The 22,149-nt window shown below is 44.0% G+C and overlaps 1 protein-coding gene across 4 annotated transcripts in view; it reads left to right on the top strand.

Moving 5' to 3' along the window:
* The first annotated feature begins 2,111 nt into the window (after nucleotides 1-2,111).
* The window catches only part of HECW1 (HECT, C2 and WW domain containing E3 ubiquitin protein ligase 1), a 394,788-nt gene continuing 374,750 nt past the window's right edge, over nucleotides 2,112-22,149 (top strand). Inside the window, exon 1 of one of the 4 annotated variants that reach the window (XM_073239079.1) lies at nucleotides 2,112-2,399. In XM_073239079.1, the coding sequence (XP_073095180.1) occupies nucleotides 2,293-2,399 (107 nt within the window). In that variant the 5' untranslated portion in view covers nucleotides 2,112-2,292. Of the gene's footprint in view, nucleotides 2,400-9,277; nucleotides 9,589-9,997; nucleotides 11,000-22,149 lie in introns of those variants that run through there. The other 3 variants (XM_073239081.1, XM_073239080.1, XM_073239082.1) reach the window with 3 other exon arrangements.

Here is a 22,149-nt window from a genome sequence, read left to right on the forward strand (position 1 = left end):
GTTCTAAGATCATTTATTTAATCCTTGTAACTAATTTATGAGGAAGACATTATTATTCTTCCTATTTTGAAATGAAGGAAACTGAGAAAAAGAAATTTAAAAACATAGCCAAATATACATGAGCAACTCTTGCTGGGAACATGTAATTAGAAAAGTTACTGAGCTTCAGAACCTCATACAATGATAAAGTATGGCAGAATTTGGGTAGAAGTTTTTACCTTAGGATAAATAAACCTTGACTTGAGAAGAAAATTCTTGCATCTTTGTGAAAGGCTTGGCAGTATGCACTTAGGGGCTACATCTCTGAGACTTTTGGGGGATAACAGTGGGTCATAAAATCAGAAAAGTGCAAAGGAAAAACAAATTTTAGTATTGATAATCTGTGTAGCTGACAACAAGGGTAACTTGAGTGGAACAGCGGCCTGTTTCTGCTGGGCTGATGGGTTGTGTGCCAAAGTTTGGGAGTAGGAGTTAAGAGAAAGCTGAATTGCTGTCCGTAAAGGTGAGGAGGAGAACTCTTTTGGTTTCCAAGGCAGTCTGGGTGGGAGGGAGTTAGGAACAGAGGAAAGAGGAGTCCGTGAGAGGGGGCAGAGCTCCAGAGGCAGGGTGACTGAAGAGTTGTAATAACAAGACTGTTAAATGTTGACTCAGGAAATGTTTGCAATGCCATCTCCACTCCCCCACAAACATCCAGAAGTACTTCTGTGAGTATGCTTTGTCTCTTTCCCCCCCTTTTTGGAGCAATTGAAGAAGAGCATCACATCTGTGTCAACATTATGAAAACACAAGGAAGAAGCTGTCCATGGGCAGAGATGATGGGGAATATGAGCCCCTAGGAATCTGAAGAACTCTCTTCAGAGTGTGAAGTTAGAGGTGGAGCCAATCACAAAGATATCAAGAGCCACAGTATTGGAAGGTCCCAGTTGATATCTAGGTTGCAAAGGCATTGAATATTTGGGTCATCAAAAAAGGATGTCTGCTATTTGAAATAAAGCAAAACAAATTCATAACCTTATTTTTGTAGGTGCACAGGAAAGATGTCTTGGCTGGGTTTTCTTAATTGCTGTCAAATCCGTTAGCAAACTCATCACCAGAGCACACTATGAAAGGCAGAGGTCTCTATGACAGGGTTTTGGGAAAGCCTTGGGTCTTTTGATGCAGGGCAGATGCTGCTGAAAATCAGGCTAGAGATCTTATTATAGGAGAGTGCTACAAAGGAGACGGAATGCACATCCTTGATAGGTCGCCTCTGTCCAAATTAGGTTTCTGATAAGAAAAGAGTGGGACCCTGGGAATGGGATATTTGGCACATCTCAGGCCTGCAGCCCTCTCTCCCTTCTTAGGAAAGAGCTTCTCTTGCTTGACGCCTTGCAGAGGTTTATCTGAGGCAGTAACCTTACATGATGATGCCTGTCCTTCATCTCCCATCATTATCCCCATCCTGATAAATTAAGGTCAAGCACTGGTGATTTCTCTGTATTTCAGGAGGAAATAGTTTTCACACTGAAGGGATAGTACAATCTGGCTAATATGTACCAGCAAGGTCTGAGGTTTTGCAGTTCATAACTAGGAAGACAGAACCAGAGACTATTTATCTTATAGAGGAAAATGTGAGGGAATGCAAACATGTTTTAATCTATTAATCTATTGTAATATACCAAGTATAAAATGCCTTACTTTAGATGTTCTGCAGGTTTACTTTGTAGCCTTTTGTGTAGCCCATTTTTATAAATATTTCATGGCTGATTAAATAAAAGACCTATTTGATTTTTAAGACATTTGATACATGTCAACTAATAGAACTTTTCCATCATATTACCAACCATATGTACTTTAAATTTCCCTGTGTCTTATCACACCACATTTAGTGCCATTTATGGTGTCAGCATTAGATCCCACAGGACAGAGCATGTGATACCCAGGCCAAGAATTACTTCTTATTCCTTCAGATCAAGGATACAATTGTTAGAATCCTGTCCAGGTTTGGAACAACATGGTCTTGTCTCTATTGTTTCTCATAAAACTGTCACTTTTAGGCCCCCATTCTAGATTTTTCTTTGTATGTATAATCTTTGCATTGTGACATCACAATTCTTCCATCAAGAGGTTGAGTCTCTTTCTGCAGCCCTTGAGATCTTGGCTGGCTCATGATGGGCCTCGGCCAGTGGCATATGGTAGAGGGTTCAGTGTGTCAGTTCTGTGCCTAGACCTTGGAGGCCTTTTCTACTTGGCTCTCACTGAGCCTCAGCTGCCGCCCTGATAACAAGCCTGGACCAGTTTGCTGGAGGATGAATGATCCTATGGAAGAGAGCCAAGCTGTCCCAGATGAGGTTGTTCCAGATCAGCTGGCTTCCAGAAAACCTGCCAACTGCCAACATAGATGAGCCCAGCTCAAATCAGCTAAGTCTGGTTCAGATCAGCAATTTATAGCCAATTTATAGACTAATGAGAAATTACCAGGTAGCTGTTGTTTTAATCAACTAAGTTTTGGGATGATTTGTTATGTGGCAAACTAACTGATACAGCTCCATATACGCACTTGAGTTTTCATAAGATCTGTAAAATAAGTGACAATTGGACTCAGATGAGTTAGAATGATTTACTCTCTAACCAACAGAAGTGCACAGCACCTAACCAGTAACTTTTTAAAAGGGTTTTTGGTGGAGGGTGGGGGAGCTGCATTTCACCATTAGTGAAAATGGTCTCTCAACTTAGGTTGCACTAATTTGATTCATATGGCTATTTAAAACCTTTTCACTCATTCACTGTTGATTTTAAATCATCCATCAGAGATTTTGAGTGTCCTTTGTCCCACTCTTCTTTTGTATCAGGTGTTTTTTCAAAAATCTCTTCAAAAAACCTCTTTACACAATTTGAATGTCTAACTTTAGTCCAAACACTTTCAAACTTGGTCATATGCATGACAGTGTGTTGGAAACAGATCTGTATCAAGGATGTTACTGACAGAACTAGCTAAAGAACACCCAGTGCTTCCATGCACAACACCATATTTGTTATCCCACTTAAACCTTGGCAATTTTTATGGTCAATAAATTAACCCGTCAATGTTACACCTAAGAACATTTAATTTTGCTATGTTTTTTAAGAGCATAAAACCATGGTAGAGCCACTCTTTAAGTCCAGGACACTGACTGAAGTCCTCAGTCTTCACCTCTGTCCTCTACTGTTCCTCCTAAAGGAAGGCTTTCTGTTCCTGAGGAAAGGAAACACAGTGATACCTGTTTCTGATTGTTGTTGTGTTTATTTCTGTCTGGCTGTCTTTAAATGCCTAAGCCATGCTTTGATTAGTGAAAAAGCCTTCTGGAGTGTGATAAACTATTGATAAACATTCATAGTTCATAATGGTCTGCCACTTGCCTTCGACTTATGCTCTTCAGTATTTTGATGGAAAGGTGGGTGAGGGCGCATCAGCCAGCTGATATCCTAACCTGACATTTCTTTATCAATGTATCTTAATATTCTAAAATCATTGAAAACTTAGTCATACTGTAAATTTTACTTTGCTATGCATTTGAATGACAAAGATTATTGTTTTACTTCCTGGCTTTAAATGTCTTTATGTGTCCCCATCACTTATAGAATTAATTCTGAAATCTGGAGAGGACATGCTTGGCACATCACAGTCTGTCCCAACCCTTTATTTTCAATTATCCCTGACGACCTCTCTCTTTGCTCCAGTTACGTTGAACGCTTCACCATTTCCCAAGTACATTCTATTCCTTCAGTCTTTCTGCCCTTTCATGTACACTGTTCTTTCTTAGGATGTATTTCCCCTTTTGGTCATTCAACTCCTATTCTTCCTTTAAAGCCCTATTAATGGAACTTCTTATTAATGGAACTTCTCTAGTGTCCAAGCCATAATTAGCATACTGATTCCCATCACACTGATAGCACACCTCTCTTTCAGCATATTGCATTTATATATTCAGCTTGACCACAAGTTTATATTAAGTATTGCTTATCTTTACATTGAAGCTCAACAAATAATAAATTATTGAATTCATTAATAAAGTTCAAATATATGCAACTAGAAAAGACAGCCATTGAGATAATCATACAAAGAAAAGGAATACAGACTGAAAAGGAAGAAATAAAGCTCTCTATTCACAGACAACATAATTGTCTACATTGAAAATTTTAAGAAGTCTACACAAAGGTTCCTCAAATTAGTAAATGAGTTTAGCAAGATCATAGGATACAAGACAAATATTTTAAAACCCCTTCATTTTTTCCTTCCATTCTATGTAAATCATGTTTTTCATTTCTGAATTTTATGATATTCTGAAATCTTAGGGTCCTATCTGGGAAAGACTTCCCCTCCTGGGCTAATTAACTCCCAGAGCTAGCAAACACCTTTTCTACAAGAACACCTTTCATATACCAAGCAACTAATCCTTACTCCATAACCCCAGCCATCTCCAATATCTAATTTTCACACATTAAACCAATATTTCCCCTCCCCTAAGCCACCCCGGGGCCAAGTTCAAAACAACTCAAGACCACCCAGAGCCTGCTAAAATTATTCAAACTCTCCAATCCTAAATTTGTTCAAACTTGGCTGTCCTGTTCACCTTATTTCTTCCTATAGAGAAGAAAACAGGCTCTTGGCCATGCTCTCACACTGACCCCTTCTGCCTCCCGACTAATCCACATGCTTCCCCATGTGCTCCTGAGTGGCATGTCCTTCTTGCTTTCTGTTTCTAGGGATGTGTGAGCTTCTTTCTTCATGACAATCATTTCTGTGTCTGTGTGTCTGCATGTCCATAACTGATTAAAACACTAAATAAATGCAAAGACATACAAAGTTTATGGGTTGGAACATTGTTAAGATTGCACAGATATCAGTTCTTCTAATATTGATCTACAAATTTAATACATTTTCAATCAAAACCCTAGCAGGAGCTCTTTATAGATATTGACAAACTGATTCCAAAATTCATATGGAGTGGCAAATAATAAGAATAGCCAAATGATTTTGAAAAAGAACAGAGTTGGAGGACTTTACCTGATTTCAAGATTTAGTATAAATCTATGTAATTAAGACAGTGTAGTATTAGCAAAAAGATAGACAAATAGCTGAGTGGTATAGAATCCAGAATCCAGAAAGAGACTCATAAAAATATGGCCAATTTATTTCTTAAAAGTTGCAAAGGCAATCTGATCAAGAAAAGATAGTCTTTGCAATATACAGTGCTAGAATAATTGAGCATTAGTATGCAAAACAAGAACAAAACATACAAATCCATGCCTAACATCTAAACAATTATAATAATAAAATAATAACTCCAAGTGGGCCAAAGACCTAAGTGTAGATTGTAAAACTGTAAAAGTTGTAAAAAAAAGAAGAAAAGCCAAACTCTTTGTAACCTTGGGTTAGTCAGAGTTCTCAGATTTGATACTAAATATGTGATTCATAAAAGAAAAAGATAAACTGAACTCCCTCAACCTTAGAAACTTTGTTCTGTGGAAGAAATTACTAAGAGATGTACAAACTACAAAATGGGAGGAAACATTTAGAAATCAACAAAGAACTTGTATCTAGAACATATAAAAAATTCTTAAAACTCAAGAATAAGAAAGGAAAGAAACACAACTGAAGTAGACTCATAAACACAAGAACAGACTGGTAGTTACCATAGAGAAGGGGGCTGGGAGAATAGATAAAATAGAATGAAGGGGGAAAACATTAGCCAGAATGTTTAATATCTTGATCTAAGTCATGGTTGCATGAGCATATACATGTCAAAATCCATCAAACTGTAAACTGACATTTGTGCATTTTATTGTATGTACCTCAATATACAAAATAAAAATTACAAAAAAAATTGGGCAACAGTTTTGAACAGACACTCCTCTAAAAATGGAAAAAAAGCACATGAAAAGATGCTCACCTTGATTAGTTATTTGGAAAAAGGCAAATTAAGACCACAATAAAATATACTTCTGCATTTGTCTGTCTTCCAACTCATTTTCTTTAATATACTATACATTTCATTGCCTGTCTTTTGACCTTGCCATGTTGATCTGAAATGCTCTTCCTTCACTCCCTTCCCCTGCCAATTTCTATTGATCCTTTAAGACTTAACTGAGGGACCATTGATTCCAAGATCTGCGTCTGACCCCACCCTCACTCCCTGGGTCTCGATTTTATCATATGTGATGATGGGCCCTCCATTTTACCTTTCATCTGTCAAATATACAGTGCCAACCTGCTTAATTACAGGCTTTAGCACTCTCAACTCTGATCTCCATGAAGTCACAGATTGTCTTTAAGGTTAAACCCCAGAAATTAGCACATTAAAACAATTGCTGAATGAGTGAATAAATTCATGTAAGAAAAGCCCTTTGCTCCTTCATGTAACCTCAGCCTCTTCTTGGCCCCCGGACCCAGTACCAGTCTTCAGACCTGCCAAGTCAGCCATTGCCATTCCCTAGTCATTTCCGGGTATACACACCCTTCAAAATTAAAATCCTTTTACCCTAATCAGAGAAAGGCTTGGTTTCTCTAAGTAACTTGCTCAGCATACCAGAGTTGGACATGAACAGCCTCTAGTTACCATCCTACGCCTTAAGTGTCCTCAAATGATAGTTTTGCGTCACTGACTACAGTTTCTCCTATGGAGATATACCATGTCAGACATGACACCATGAGTGCAGCTCCTACTGCTTGGTCCTTCTCTCTAAGACATCCTTCTGACACTATAGCGAAGGTCTGGTCCTGAAGGTGAAGCCCTTGGTCAGCCCAAACCGTAGCTTTCTCAGCATCAAAGGCACACTATGAATGGTGCTGTTTGCAAGACTTCCTCTAACGAGGTTAAAAGGGTTTTAATTTTGAAGGGTATGTATACCTGGAAATGACTAGGGAATGTCAACGGCTGTCTCGGCAGGTTTGAAAACTTGTATTGTGTCCAGAGGTCAAGCAGAGGCTGAGGTTACAATGGAAGAGCCAAGGTCTTGTCTTATATATGGCCTGAGATGAGCATGCACGCCTGCCCCTTGCTGCATCCTGCCAGACCCTGAGTTACAAAAGGTGGAAATGAAGGATGTATCAACATTGTGATAATACCTAATGTGTCTGTGTGGTTCTCAAAATGCCTTCATCATCTCAAGCCATTAGGTAAGATTAGTGTTGCTGAGGGCATTGGGACTGTGACTTATTATGACTGTATTTATAACACTGTACCGGATATATTAGAAGTTTGATAAATATGATTCATAAATGGATGGCTTTAAAATTCATGGCAAGTCTTTTTATTTCTCCACCAAACATGTCTTCCTTTAAGACTTGGCAGCAGAAGGCAGGTAAGCCCAGATTCAAGGTCTTCTGCTGGCAATGAACTTAAGGAAATTACAGAACGTAGGCTTGCTTTCCTCCTCTGTAAAAGAGGATGATGCTACCCAAGCTGCAGGAATAAACAGGACACTACACTGGAGTGTGAGGAATAAACAAGACAGTGGGAGGTGGAAGAATAGAGAAGATAATGGACATGAGCTAGTGGTATGTTGCACTTGCACCTGGCACATAGCAGGTACTTTCTAAGGAGGCTCTTTATCCACTCAACATGCCAAAGTGGGCAACTTTGTGTACTTCTGCTTTCACATCCTTTGCTGTCAGTATAAAAAAAGAAATTCTCCAGGGGAAAATAAAGCACACCTCGGGTTTGTTGCCTCAGCAATCTTTATGAAACATGTTGATTTGCTATCTCCCTGTCAAGGGAGAATAGAGAAGAGTATCTCAGAGCCATGTTGATGCTGCACCACTGAAAATAATGAGGTGGACATCTTGGCAATTACCTGAAGTAAAAATTTCTCCCTTATTGCAATTTGGTGATATTGTGCTAATTTGGAAACCCTGGATATGGTTTATGACAAGAATTTTTGTTCCTATTGAAGCCTGTGGTTAGAAACATCCCTTGGAAACATCCCATGGCCAGTTAATGTTGCTGCTTACTGTGCAGCCTGCCCTAGTCTATTCTTGGAGAGTTTCCTCCACAATGGAGGAGATACTCATTGGACTGCACAACCTGCTGGAGAAATGTGGGCCCAGCTTTCTGGGTGGACCGTTAGCTGAGAGTTGAACAGTGGACAGCTTTGGGCTCATCTGAATCAGAGACCTAGTAGCATTAGGCAAGAAGGAGGTATCTGTCAGGAAAGGTGGAGGCCTGGGCACCCAAAGCCCCAGTGGAATGAGGAAAGGGAAAATTTGTGTGATGTGCCACCTTGGAGAAAGGGACACAGCTGGTGAAACTGCCTTTACCTTTTCCATGGTCTCCACTTCTGGAAAGTTCTGGTTGTGAGACAGAAATCAATGCCAATGGGCAGGTCAGTAAAATGAGGATTGCTCAAGCAGAGCCCCATCCTGCAGTGTTTGGGGTCTTGGGAGGAGCCTGTTTCCAGAGCTCTGGCTTCAGTGGGGAGTTCTAGAGTCAGGACCAGCCCTTTGTGTTTCCTAGAGGAGGGCGGCACTGGGGGCATGGGAGAGAAGATTTTTCAGGATGGGAAAGAAGTCTCATGTAGAGAATACTGGGCAGGAGAATGGGAAGACATAAACATGTGAAGAACACAGTCAGGTCATGGAACCACTGCGTTTTATGTGAACACGTCAGGCTAAATGCCAACCAAACACATATAGATGTACATGCACGGAGCAGCCAGCAGCCAACAGTGACCAACACTTCAGTTTGCTTTGGTTGGCTGTACAAGAAGGGGTGTCACCCTTTTTCCTTCCAGTTCTAGCATTCTGACCCTGTGTGCAATTTAATACAAAAAGCGGTTTTGAAAGCTAGTCTTGCCCAACAATAGATTTTCCGGGGGGTGATGTTCATCCTTTGCATTTGTAATTACATAGTTTGTTTTGTGTGTTTGTGGTGCAAATACAGGACGGTGCCCGGACATGTGTGACTGCTCATAATTGTATAAGGTAGGTGGGGTACGGGCCTAAGACAGAGGTTAGAACACCTGTTCCAGGGAACCTGATGGGGTATCTGTACCTCGTCCTTTCTTAACAGCGTCCGTCCATACACAAAAGGGCTGATGGGCCGGGGCTGGTGCTGGGTAAGGCCAGTACGCGAGGCTGGGTGTTGAAAGGATGGGGCCGGCGGAAACAAGAATCAATGTATATTTACGGCGAGGCGGGGGCGGGGGCGGGGGTGCTCGGAGGCTGCAGGGCGGGGCAGCGCTAATGAGAGCTAGCCAGGCTCGTGGTTGGCTCGGGAATCTGGTACCCACAGAGGAGCAGGCAGGCAGGGAGGGGGTGCGGGCGGGAGGATAAAGCGCTCGAAGTGTGCTGCGTTACCGCGCATCAGGCGCCCTTGTTGGAGCCGGAATACGGTGCGTCTCTGACCCAGCCGGCCCTCTCCCCGCGCGCACACACACACTCTGAGAGCTGCGCGCTCCCCTCCGCCGCCGGCTCTGAGACCTGACCGCCGAGCGCTGCGAGATCCAGCGGGCGTCCCGGTCCCCCCGCAGGTCCCGGCTCCCAGCCCACCATGCGGGGCACGTGCGCCCCCCGACTCTAACCTGCGCGCTGACGGGAGCATGATCTGTGCCCAGGCCAGGGCTGCCAAGGTAAGCGGGCGCCGGGCGCCCCCTTCCCCCTGCCCTGCTCGGGGCGGCTTCCCCGCAGTTCCCGAGGCCCGGCAGCGCCTTCCCTCCTCAGGGCTCCGGATCCACCCTTCTTCCCACCCTCTAGCTTCTCCCGCGAGGTTCAATTGTCAGCCTGGGGCGCGCCGCCGCCCAAGCCGAGCAGGCATTCCCGGGTGACGACCCCGGCTAGGGTGCAGCAGGCACACGGGCCCTCCTGAGGGGCACGGGGAGAAACAAAGAAGCCCCCAAGCGGGTTGGCGGCGCCTCCCCCGCCCCCCGGGCTCTCCCAGAGGCGAGGTGTGGGGAAGGGGCGGAGAGACCTACGTAATCCCCCTTCCCAGCCCACACCCACCTCTGCGAACCAAAGCTCTGGGTTTGGGCTTTGCCTCGAGCTCGCTTTTAGACAATTGTGTCCCACGCAAAGCCTGTGACCAGCCGAGGAGCGCCCACAGCCCCGCACAGCTCGCCGGTGGCCGCTGAGGGGCGCGTGGCAGGTCTGGCCCTTGCTCCCCTGGGTGGTGGCAGGCGGGAGGATACGCGGTGTGGGTGCTCCGCCAGCGCCTTCCTGTCCCCGACGCGCTGCGCCGCTCAGCCGGGCCTGCCACCTGAGTTTCAGCGGGAGCAGCCCGGTATGTCGCCTACCGTATTGCGACCTGCACACGGGCGGGTAGGGAGCCGCTGGGTAAAACGCGTCGGTCTGTGTTTGGCTGGCGGTGCGCCTCCTCCTACCCCTACATTCCCGGGCCGTGATAATGCAGCAAAACCGAGCTCTCCCACAATGTGGCCCCTCCATCCCGCGCTCTCCGGTGCCTTCTGATGGTTCTGCTGCTTTGACGTCCTGGCCACTTGGCGGTTTTGCGGAGTGTGGGTGCGTGGACTGTCTGGCTTGCACACGGAGGCTGGGCACCATAACTTCTTCCCTGCCGAATTTCAGCGCGTGGGGGGGAGCTGGCAGGGACACAGGCTGCAGAGAGCCTGGCTTCCTGTGGTTCCGGGCACAGCCGCCGGTCTGCATTGGGCTGACACCAGATAGCATGTGGGGATTTTCCTAGTTGCCGAAGAAGATATTTGACGTTGCTGTAGTTTTGTGCTTACTTCTCATGGGATCTGCAGTGGCGCAATTCTCCCCTTGTTTTTGCTTTTTATCTTTGAAAAGATAACTGGGCTGTGTTCAGCAGAAATGGATACAGGAAGAGCAGCACAGTCCAAAGACTAAGGGAGGCATCCTCTCTTCTTTTCCTGGGATTTGAACGCGATTCAGGAAGGGCAGATGCCCCACCTGAAAAGGCCAGCCTTTAAAGACCCCCGCAGTGTCGTGGTCCAAGGCGTCTCAAAGCAGGTGTCCAGATCTGCGTTTCTCATCAGCGGACTCGCTCCGGCTGTAGCAATTACGGTAATTCGTTCTAGATCGGGGATTCATTTTGAAAATGTGGGTTTTCCACTAAGAAGGGATTAGAGTCCACATGCCCACTTCGGTATGGATGTGTGTGCCTGCTTGGTAGAGAAATAAGAGTGTGGCAGGATTCCCTGTGGTCCCTTCCCCGTTTGCTGTCTCCTCTAGAATGTGGCATTGGGAAGACATAGCACTATTTTACTTTCTAGACCTACAGGCAAGTTGGACTTTATCGAGTGTTTCATTTAATAAATCATGTTCTGATTTATTCTGGAATCCGAATCTAGTGCAGTTGGCAGTTTTGTGAAAGGGCAGTTCCCTTTTTGTCTCTGGTAGTTATTTCACGAAGGCAAATTGCCTGAGTTTTGTTCAGATTGTGGCATTCTTGACTTGGTTGGGAGACCACATCCTGAGCCAGCCTGTCAGTGTATCAGCGCATCATCAGTCAGTATAGAGGGCTACTGCAGCTGCTGTGATCTGTGTAGGTAGCATCATTTGATTGCCTTTAAACTTCTGGCTTCAAAAGATGGATGTTTTAAAAGATCACTTTAAGCTTTACCTTCTATGATGCTTGCAGAAGATATGATTATCAATATCGGAAATGCTAAGAGGCCAGATGTGGTCATGGGAAGACAAGCCTCCACCATCAACTTCCTTATCTGTAAAGTGAGGAAGCTGGACGAGCAGATGGCCCTGGTTCTTTCCAGGGCCAACATCCTGTAATAATGGTAGAGGCCTAAGAAAAGTTACCCAGGTAGCAAGGCCACTAATTTTTAATAATAGTCCAAATTATATAAACAAACTAGGGACTGACTACAGAATTTTGGCTTATTTTTTACACCTCACAATTTTTTAAAAATAGAAATTGAAAAAATGTCTAAATGTAATGAGCCAACTCAAACAGGTCTTTTTTCCTTTGTCCACTAGAGCAAGAGATTTGGTGGGGTCGGGGGGAGGACAGACAAGAATGTTAAATTAATTGGGTGACAGATTTTCTCCCCACTTGTTGATTAGTGATCTATTCCAGCCTGGCTTTTTGTGGATAAGGGAGAATATAGTGTATTTCCTTTTTCTAAAAGGACTGATTTTATTTGTTTTTTTAGGAAAGACTCAAGGTAGCTGTTTCATCCTACGCAGCAATTGGCAAGAGCCTCCACTAACTTTCCCTGACATATTTTTTTTCCCTTGGTTATTTATTTATTTATTTATTTATTTATTTATTTATTTATTTATTTATTTATATTGAAGTATAGTTGATCTACAATCCCTGATAGAATTTGGTATTGTTCATAAAACTTGCTAGCACTACTGTTTGTTATAAAAATGAGTGAGGCAACAATTACTCTAAACAGGCAAATGAAGTGTTTTCATGTGCTTATAGTAATGTTTACAGTTTAGGAATAGTGTAGGCATTGGGTCATTGATTTATGCTTAGCCACTCAATTTCCCACTGTAAGGTGCTCATTTCTTTTTTTAAAGTTACAACCAAACAACATCCTGGAATACAAGGTACCTGCAATTCTTCTCTCGTTTTCCCACACCCTTTGCTTTCATAACATAGGCAGCACTTATATTACAGTCACATGAGTCATGAAGGGGCCACAGCCCCCCTATGTCTGCAACACATTGTGAGCGTCTTGAGGACAAGGATATTAAGTTCATCTCAGCTCTCCATCACCTCACACTTTGCTTGGGACAGGGTATGGCCTCAGGAACACTGACTGAGTGGATTTCAGGTCATGAAAATACCCTCTCCTTGTTTAGGCAGGAGGTAGGAGGGAATTCTGCCCTTCATGAGTCAGGTGTGGGGGGGCAAAGCAGAGAGGTTATGTAAGCCGCTGAAGGGAGCCGGTGAGCCGGGACTCAAGTCCAGGCCTTCCACCAAACTGCCCCCAAGAGAGGCTCCACCCCACCCTCAGGGGAAAACCAGGTAGACCACAAGTTCAGATGCTGCAGGGCCAGGCTCTTCAGTTTGTACCTGAATGACCTGGATTGTCCGTTTAGACAAAATTGATCTGCTAGCCAGCTGCCTAGTCTGTCTTGCTGGGGCCTTAGAAGAAAGCCGGTTTGGCCCAAGCTCTCTGACCTCTAGCCTGCACTTAGAATCAGTGAGCACCCCTCTGGCTTCCTTCTCTCCAAGTCTTGGTTCCGCCACACACAGGTTGCCAGGATGATGGACATGTCTCGGGAATGCCACGCAGTATTTGTCCAGATTGTGTTTAACCACTCTGAGCCCTGCTTCTGAAGTGACCCAGCAGTTAGACCAGAGACAATCACCATTCCCAGGCCAGCCCACACTGACCTCGTCTCCCTGTTGGCAGATTTCTGTGCTAACAGGTGTGATTTACAAACAGACCGTCTCCTCCTTCCTTTCCATTCCAAGAAGCAGGACAGGAAACCAGAAAGTTCAACGTCCATGTGCCCTTTCTGCCTTGAAGCCTTGGGCATGTTGTAGTTTTTTTACAGTAAACGGTGTAAAATATTAAGTGTGGCTTTTTTTCCTGTCACTTTTCCTCTCTGAGGTTTCCTCTCCCTCCTTTAAAAGTAGGGAGCTGACAAAGATCACTTTTAATGGTATGATTCCATGACTGTTTTTATTGGTTTAGTCAGTTGAACAAATTGGAGGGCAAAAAGTATTGGTGATACTTTAACTTTGCAATATATGGTACAAATACTTAAGGTTGTATGTGTCAAACCTCCAGGCTCTCTAATAATCCCTTTGAGCCCTCTGTTAATGCTATTTTCTATAAATACCTATAGTAAATCTTTACTAGTTGTTAATCTACATTTACTATATTAAAGGGAAAGGTTTATGGCACTTCCTGTTCCCAAGGGGACAATCTCTAACTCCTTTATAAAATGGTTAGGATTTGAGAATTTGATAGTCAGGGTTCCAAGCCCTATAATATAGTAAAGCATGTTCACCCTCACAGCTGAGTGTTTCACAGCTGAATAACTCCAGCAGTCAAAAGGGTTTTCTGAGATTCACCCAGCAGTGTCCCTGTCCATCTTTTGTGGTTCTCATTTTGCTCCTGCTTTTATTTTGCCCCTTCTTTAGCTCCACCACCATCCTGTCACACCCACAGAATATATGCCACTAGTTGCACTGCCCACACCCCACCCCTGCCTCACCAAATGTAGGAGGGGCCCTCCTAACCCTCCTGCATGTCTCAGCTTTTCCTCTTCCTTCACAAGCATTGCTCCTTGTGAAGGTAGAAGGAGGGTCTGGAGGCACGCTGGTTTGCCTGATGGTTTTGTTGGTAGGAGATGTGTACTTCTCACAGACTTTCTGACCACCAGGTATCTGTGTCTTGAAGCGTCCTTAAATGTATCAGGAAACAAAGCAGTAGTGTAGGTGCCTTATGCATCCCATAGCATAATGTTTGGATGTGTGGGCCCTGGGATGTGGTTGCCATGTTCTGTGGCAGGAGCAGTGTAGGGAAATAGGTAGCCATTGCGGGATGAGAATAATGTCACTGCTTATTGGCAAGATATGACAGAGCACCAAGCTCCCAGGCCACTGGAAAAAAACATATGGCTTCCCATAGCAACAGTGAGGGATGCTCTTCACATTATTAGTTCAGAGCCTACACTTTTCCTGATTTATTGGTCTGACTTGTGATGCACACAGAAGACTGAAAAATAAGGATATAGTGTGCACACAGGTCTCCTGGTGTTATCACGTAATTATTTCATTGTGGCATTTTCTGGAGAATTCAGTGGATGGAATTTCAGCTGGTACTGGGGGCGAAGGGAGGTAGGGAGAGCTGGAAAAGGACGCCATCTGTGCCCATGATGACGAATGCAATCATACAGACTTCATTCAGGGTCCCTTTTATATATTTAGTGGAACAGATTTTCCCTTTCACACTTTCTAGATCTATTTGTATTGCACAGATGTCAGGGAAATATCATGTGTGTGAAAGGGGAAAAAAAAGATCAAAATTCATATCCATGGCCAGGGATTGTAATTCAATCACTTTGTCCTTAAACTGACACCCATTTAACTTTCACAAACGTTCCCTGTTTTTGCTTTCAGGGTTTAAACCACAGCAGTTTGAAAAACAGAAATCACAGACCTACACATTATTGAAATTCCAATGTTCGTGTAGAGGTGGGGGGAGACGGGGACACGGAAACTACATACCGCAGCCCTTGCTGGCTGTCCATCCGAAGCTAAGGGAACCCATCAGTCATTGTCCTGCAACTCACTGAGCAGCTGAAAAACTATGGGACACAATCAATAGACTTGTCTTTAAAGGGATTTCTCTTTTTCTGTAGTTTTTCCTAATTTGTTTTACCATCAAAATTTAAAACTATGTAACATTTTTTCCCCTCTATTTCGAGCTTAAGTTATTTTTGTGTAAGTGAGCTTTCTGAAGTTGAGAAAAAATAGTTTTGAGGTTTTTGTGGGCATTCTCTCCCCAGTCCTCACTAACTCAGCATTGCTTCTGTCCAGGAGCAGATATTGGACCTGCATGTACAGGGGATGCAGGGAAGCAAACAATGTCACACAAACACGCTGCAGTATGTTACACTTTACAGATCCCTCCCCTGACCCCGTGCCCCCTACCATCAATGCTTCGAGTTCCTTCTTAGAACATGTCTGGGAAACATTGTCTACAGCCTATAAAGACACATTTTATTGGGTAATGTTTGATTTAGATAAATAATACATTTTATATATATGCAATTATGAAGAAAATAAAATGAATGCCTGCCACGCAGCCTGAGACCACTGTCTGACAGCTCATTTGAAGCCTGCTTTGTGCTCCTGCATCTCTCCTCCCACCTGTCTGGAGAGGACCCCAACTAGGCTCCTGTCCCCATGCCTACATTCCACTGTTCCCCTGATGGCCCCCAGTGGCCTCTGCCTCTACAAGTCCAAGTCAGTTTCTCTATCCCAATGCTGTTATCTCTCAGCAGCGTTTCAGACTGCCGGCCACTCCCTCTTTCTCTAGCTCCTTGCTTTGGGACACCAGATTCATCTGGTTTTCCTGCTGCGCCCCCCCCCCCAACCCCCAGATTTTTATCCCACTGATGTCTACTGAACTTTGACGTGTACATGATGGAATTCTCCAGGGCCTGGCTTTCGGATCGCTTCTCTTCTTACCTACATCCCTGCCTTGGTTTCATGCTGCCTTCTCTGCTGATGATCTCAGGCTTATTTCAGGTGTCCTGACTCATTCCCAGAGCACCAGACTTGGATGTGCCATGTAATCTTAACTTTATATGCACAGACCACAACCCCCAATTTTCACTCCCCAAATCTGCTTCCCCTCCATCTCTGTAAGAGACAAATGTCCTTCCAGTTGCTCAGGCCGCATGCCTTTGAGTCCCCTGATTTGTTCTCCCTCACCCAAATCTGGCTTTCAGCCCATCACCCTTTCTCCCTCTCAGCCATTCCATCCAGCACAACCTGCCTTATGTGTAAACCTTTGTCATCTCATGACTTTTGCACTTGACCCTAACCAGTGTCCTGCATGCCCTGTCCATTCTCTGTATAGCAGTCCGAGTGGTCATTCATTCATCCAGCAGATACTAAATATCTGCCGTGTGTCAGGCATTATTTTAGGTGTTGTCATGTCGATAAACACAACACAGTTATTTCTCCACAAATCCCAGGTAGTTTTCACCCACGGTCCTCCAGTGATTGCATCCTGCTCAGAGGAAAATCCGGACTCCTTCCTTGGTCTAGCAGGCCCCATAGCTGGGCTTCCAGCTCATGCCTCATCACTCTCATTGCCCGGCATATGGGTTCCAGGCCCCAGTCTCATCCGTCCTCAAACCTGCCAGGCACACTCTCATCTCACCTGCTATTCCCTTGACCTGGGGGATGTCTGCAAGCTTGCCTCCTCAGTTAATGAAATACTCGCCTTCAGAAAAGCTTTCCCTGACCACCCATTTACACTCTGCTCACTCCATTTACCTGCTTTCTTTTTTCTGCACTCCACTCTTTGTGATATATTTCCCTGCTTAATGTGTCTGTTGTACGCCTGCCCTTCTAATTTGTAGACTCATTCAAGCGAGGACCTGTTTATTTGCCCAGGGCCTGGAATATAGTGGCCACACTCTTGATGGGATACATCTGCTAAATTTAGAATCTGATGAATCAGAATTCAGATGGTACTTCTAGGTCTGTGCATCAACTGAGAAGACTCTTCTTGTTTTCTGTAAACTGTTGCCCGCTCCTCAGTGCAGGCTGGAGGTCTTCATGCTGCTTGGACATTTTGCTGCTCCCAAATCCCTGGTATTTATCCTGGCTGCGTTTTCTTATGGCGGAACTGGAGCTTGTCTCTGCTTCCTCCTCAACACCCAGCAAGTCACAGTTGTCCCTCACTTACTGCTGAACTGAATCACTTATTTATTGTTGCCAGCACTTGACAAAACTGCTCCCTGCCCTCCGGGCTCTGCCTCCTCTGGGCCACACTGACTTTGGAATCTTGAATGTGAGCACGTCACTCCTATGTTCAAACCCCTGGGAACTGCCACAGTTTACCCAATAAAGAACCAACTCCCCAGGCTGGCCTTGCAGGCCTGTGGGCTGTGGCCGGCGCTGTGCCCAGTGTGCCCTGGTGACCTCTGCTGCCACCAAATGGATCTTTTCTCCATTTCTCCAAACACACTCCATGCTTTCCTACAATTATGTATTTTTTTCTTATGCTGTTTTCTACTCTTAGATTTCCTACCCCGCTACAAAATTGCTCATTTTTAAGATCTTGCTTCAATCTCCCCTCCTAGCAGAAGCTTTCCCTTGATTTCCCAATAGACAGGTATCTCCCTGCACTGGGTTCCCCCATGGGGAGTGTCTCACTGTGCACTCGTTATTAACCCTCTCGCCTTGGCCTCCCTACTGAATGACAAGCTCCCCAGGAGTGAGGACTGTGTCACATGTATCTTGGTATCCTGAGAACACTTGCCCCGGCATCTGCCACTGCAGACACTTCTCCGAACAGTGAATGAGTGACCCTGGGAACAACCTGAGTGGAGAAGGTCTGTGTTTTGCTGCTTCCAGAATGGCATTAGGCTCAATGGATGCATCCATGGAATGTAAGTGGAAAGCTGAAAGAGACGAGGTTCACCAGGACAGGAGTTTCTGTTTTTTGTTGATTCTCCTAAGTGCACTCTAAGTGCAAGAAGAGTGCTCAGTAACAGAACTCAGTAACTACAAAAACCGCTGCATGTGGTTTGGAGAATATCTTACATTTCTAATATCCTTGTTATACAAAGGAGCAAACCGTGGACTGGGGAGTTAGGCATGCAGCCCATCTTCTCCTTGCTGGCCTCTGCTGCCACCAACAGGGTCACACCTGGGCGGAGAATGCCTGGTCACCATTTCCAAGGTGATTCTCACAGTGTTACTATTCTACCAATATCTGCGGACTTCCTTCTTAAGAAGAAACCTAACTTTTTAGCTCTTCTAAAGGAAGAATAAAAGTCTCCAAATTCCAAAGGTCTCAGAGACTCCGCAATAGGAGGTAACATTTATGTTCCCACTTGGGGGCTCCTTCCACACATGTGGTACATCATCCTGCAAATGCCTGAATTCATCTGAACCCTTGGTTTGGCTGGGCCTCGCTCAGGCATTTTGCTTAAACCTTGTGTCTGCTTGAAAAGACACAGTGTTTCTGAGAACCTCTCCAACGGCAGAAACAATTCACAGTACAATCATTCAGACACAATTTCTACAGGGAGTTTTCTTGGCAATACTGCTGTCTGTCTTTACTGACAGGTTTCAGTTGCAAGCTAGGACAATTTTTGATGAGGTGTCTCACAGGAATTTTGCAAGCATTCTCCATCCTTTTGTTGCAAGCAAGTAAAATGTGTTTTTCTTAAAAATATATGTTCAGGTCATGCTGTGACATCTTTGGGAAAAATGGTTGAAAAGTCACAAATTGTTATTTTAATCTTTATCCCAGAAGAGATTAAAAATATCACTATAACATTAATGAATGTTAAGGAGGCTTTAAGCTTCTAATGAGAAATTTGACTGTTAGTCACAGACCCAAATAAAATGCATTATATGTATATATACACACACTATGTATGTGCAAATATGTTGAAATATATGATCTATAAGTACATGTGCATGATTTTTTAAAATTCTGGTTAATTATTTTCAAGTAATTTCTAAACACTTTTTACTCAGAAGACATTTCTTGAGCTTCTATTATGTGACAAGTATTTATGTTTGTGTGTGGGATTTTTCCACCTAGACAAAAACCTATTTCTAGTTTAAGGTGAGAATATGCAAAAAGGTATAGCAGAATTAAATCCCTGCAGTGGAGAAACATTTAGTTTGAGGAGGCAAATTGAAAAAGTCAAGTCTTTTAAGAGTGATCCTTGTATTTTTCACACTATAATGGAGCATCTCTTGTGTACCAGACTCTCTCCTGAGAACTGGGCTCCCATGGTGAAACAGTTTTGTAGCTGAATTCATTGTCTTCACAGAGCTTACAGGGAGGTCCTCAAATTCACGCGGCTTCCTGAGAAGTTACTCAGTTTGGTCATTAAAAAGAACATCATTCTTGTTGGATTTAAAAATCATTATGATATTCTTCCATTAAACTTCATTTTCTCCAAATCTACTTCTCCTGTCATTGATCTATGCACCTTGGGTCTGAGGCACTGGGTCTTCTTGAGAACCTGCCACCATAGGACCTGGGAACATGGTCCATCATGACTGGAAGCTTTGCCACACATTTTCTTCTTCCCAGGGACCCAGAGACTCTAGTGAAGCAGGAAGCACTTTTTAATGTAAATAGTCCATATGGACTTCAGTGAACAGCTGTGTCAAGGGACATTCTATAGCTAGAGTTGCCATCTGCTCAGGCTCCCAGGACCAGGGGATGTGGGTAACCTGGCAGGGCTCACATCATTAGCAGGTAGTTAAGGCAGGAGCTGGAGATCGTGCTGGACACTGGGCCTCAGCCTGCTTGCCTGTCATGTGCTGTGGAATAGTAATATCTTAGCCCTTGAAGTGGGGTGGGCTGTGGGTGGGAGGGCAGGCAGGAAGTCGGGAGGCTGCTCTGGGTTAAGAGGCATTTCTCTGTAGGCTGTTTTTTAATTTCTTGGAGAAAGCATTGAATGACCATTTTTGCTATATAGAGAGAGCTGAGGGTTATGGCAAGGGAAAGAAAACAAATCTAAACCCAGATTGTATCTGTAGATGTGGGAGTGATGGGGAAGAGTAGGAATGGGGTATAGGAAGTACCACAGTCAAAGACAGGAAAACGTCATTCTGGGGTCCTGACCCTTCCCTTTCTCAAGAGCTCAGTTGTCCCTGCTGAATGATGTAGTTGATGCACTATTTTTACAAAAACATTAAATTTTGTGGTAGGAATATTTTTTCTTACTTGGTAGACCTCTAGCCTTTGAACTTTCATTTTAAAGGCAAAAGACAGTGAATGGTTTTGGTTTTATATTTAGCACTTCTTGGTATGAATTTGCAAATGGCTTTTGAGGGATCCAGATATTTTATTTTTCAAATCTATTTTTTCAAAGTGCTATTAGCAGGTGGAACTCATGACTTCAGGCATTTTTCAGGCAATGAGCTCAGTGAGATTTGAGCTAAGCCATTTATAGGTTCATACAGTGCTGTCTGGGGAAGGGACCTCAGCCATATCCCACTTAACCCCTCACGTTCTGCAAGATGACACAGCTGTGGCCCACGGCCACAGACTTTGCATCTGTTACACCTGGGACAGAAAGCTAACTCTGGGCTCCTGGCCTAATGCTCTGTAGCACCATTTTCCAGCTCAGTTTAGGGCAGGGCAGGCAGCTGGCACATGATTGAGGCCTAGGCAGGTGTGGGTTTCAGTGTTCGGGAGTGGGCAAGGCCCGCTGTCAACCAGCAGCTTGTGCTGGTTACTACTTAGTTTCAAGCTGGTCATGACCTGTGGGAACTTGACCCTGCATTGCTAGTTCTTATGATTTTTCTAAGAAATGAAAAGACTGGCTGATTTTAAGATTTTTCTTTTACTCATTCAATCTAATGATTTTACAGTATGCCATCGGGAAAGCCAGGCATAACAGTAAGTCTTCAATTTGCAACCTCTGCTCTAGAAAAAAAATGTGCTTTGAGGGTTTCTGGGGTAGAAATCAAGGACCATGATTACGGCTTCAAATAACTAAACTCTGAAACATGGCAGGGGGACTTGCTCTGAACCCAGAACTAAAACTAGTGAGTAGAGAATTTTGACTCTGGGTTTGACTTCGTACTGTAAGTGTTTTCTGTTATTCAGAATTGTTGAAAAGGGGTGAGGCATTAGCCAATAAGCAGAGGCCGCTGGGCACTTTGTTGCGATGCTGGATGTAGGCGTGGGGTCAGGCACTTCACATGACCTCCTGGGTGATAAGCTCCGGGATGTTCTCTAAGCCTGCTTTCAGTCATCCTGAGAGCCTCCCACCACCTCAGCCTGCCGTGGGAAGTGGGCCACAAGCTGCCCGGCAGATCCCATGGGATAAGGTGCACATCTGTAGTTTGCTCTCGCTCTTTCTTTTCCTAAAACAGCCCCATCAGCTTGATTCCTTCTTCTGCTGATGGATTACTTCTTGTCTTCTGCCACAATTGCTGTTTTCTCTTGTCCATAAAGCCCTGTGCAAGCCTTCTTCACCTTCTACATCCCCACCCCAGCACTAGGGAAGTTCTTCTCTTGTCTTGATTTTTACTACACTACCTTAAAAATGTTATTTTTTAAATCCAACATATAAGTATCATTATCTCGAGCAAGGGTCTGCAAACTCTGGCTGGCTTGCCTTCTGTCTTTCTAGTTTTATTAGAACACAGTCCCACCCACATTTACACATTATCTTTGCCTGCCTTCAAGCTACAGTGGTGGAGCAGAATAGTTAAGACCACGACCACAGGCCTGCAAAAGACTTTTCTTAGAGGGCCGGTCAGTAATACTTTAGGTTTTGTAGATCTATATGATTATTTCAGATAGATAATTTGAAAACAAATACATATATATTGGATAAAATAGCAACCACCTATTATGCAGTCTCCAGATGTCCAAACCATTGGCATCTTAATGTATTACCTTTATAAAAAAATATGAAATTGAAATGACACCAGAAGTACTATTTTGTGTCCATTTAACATGTGTCAGATACATTTTCTTGTTATACAATTTTTGGTATTTTGTACA

The sequence above is a fragment of the Manis javanica genome, chromosome 6 (genome assembly GCF_040802235.1).
Source record: "Manis javanica isolate MJ-LG chromosome 6, MJ_LKY, whole genome shotgun sequence".
NCBI lineage: Eukaryota > Metazoa > Chordata > Mammalia > Pholidota > Manidae > Manis > Manis javanica.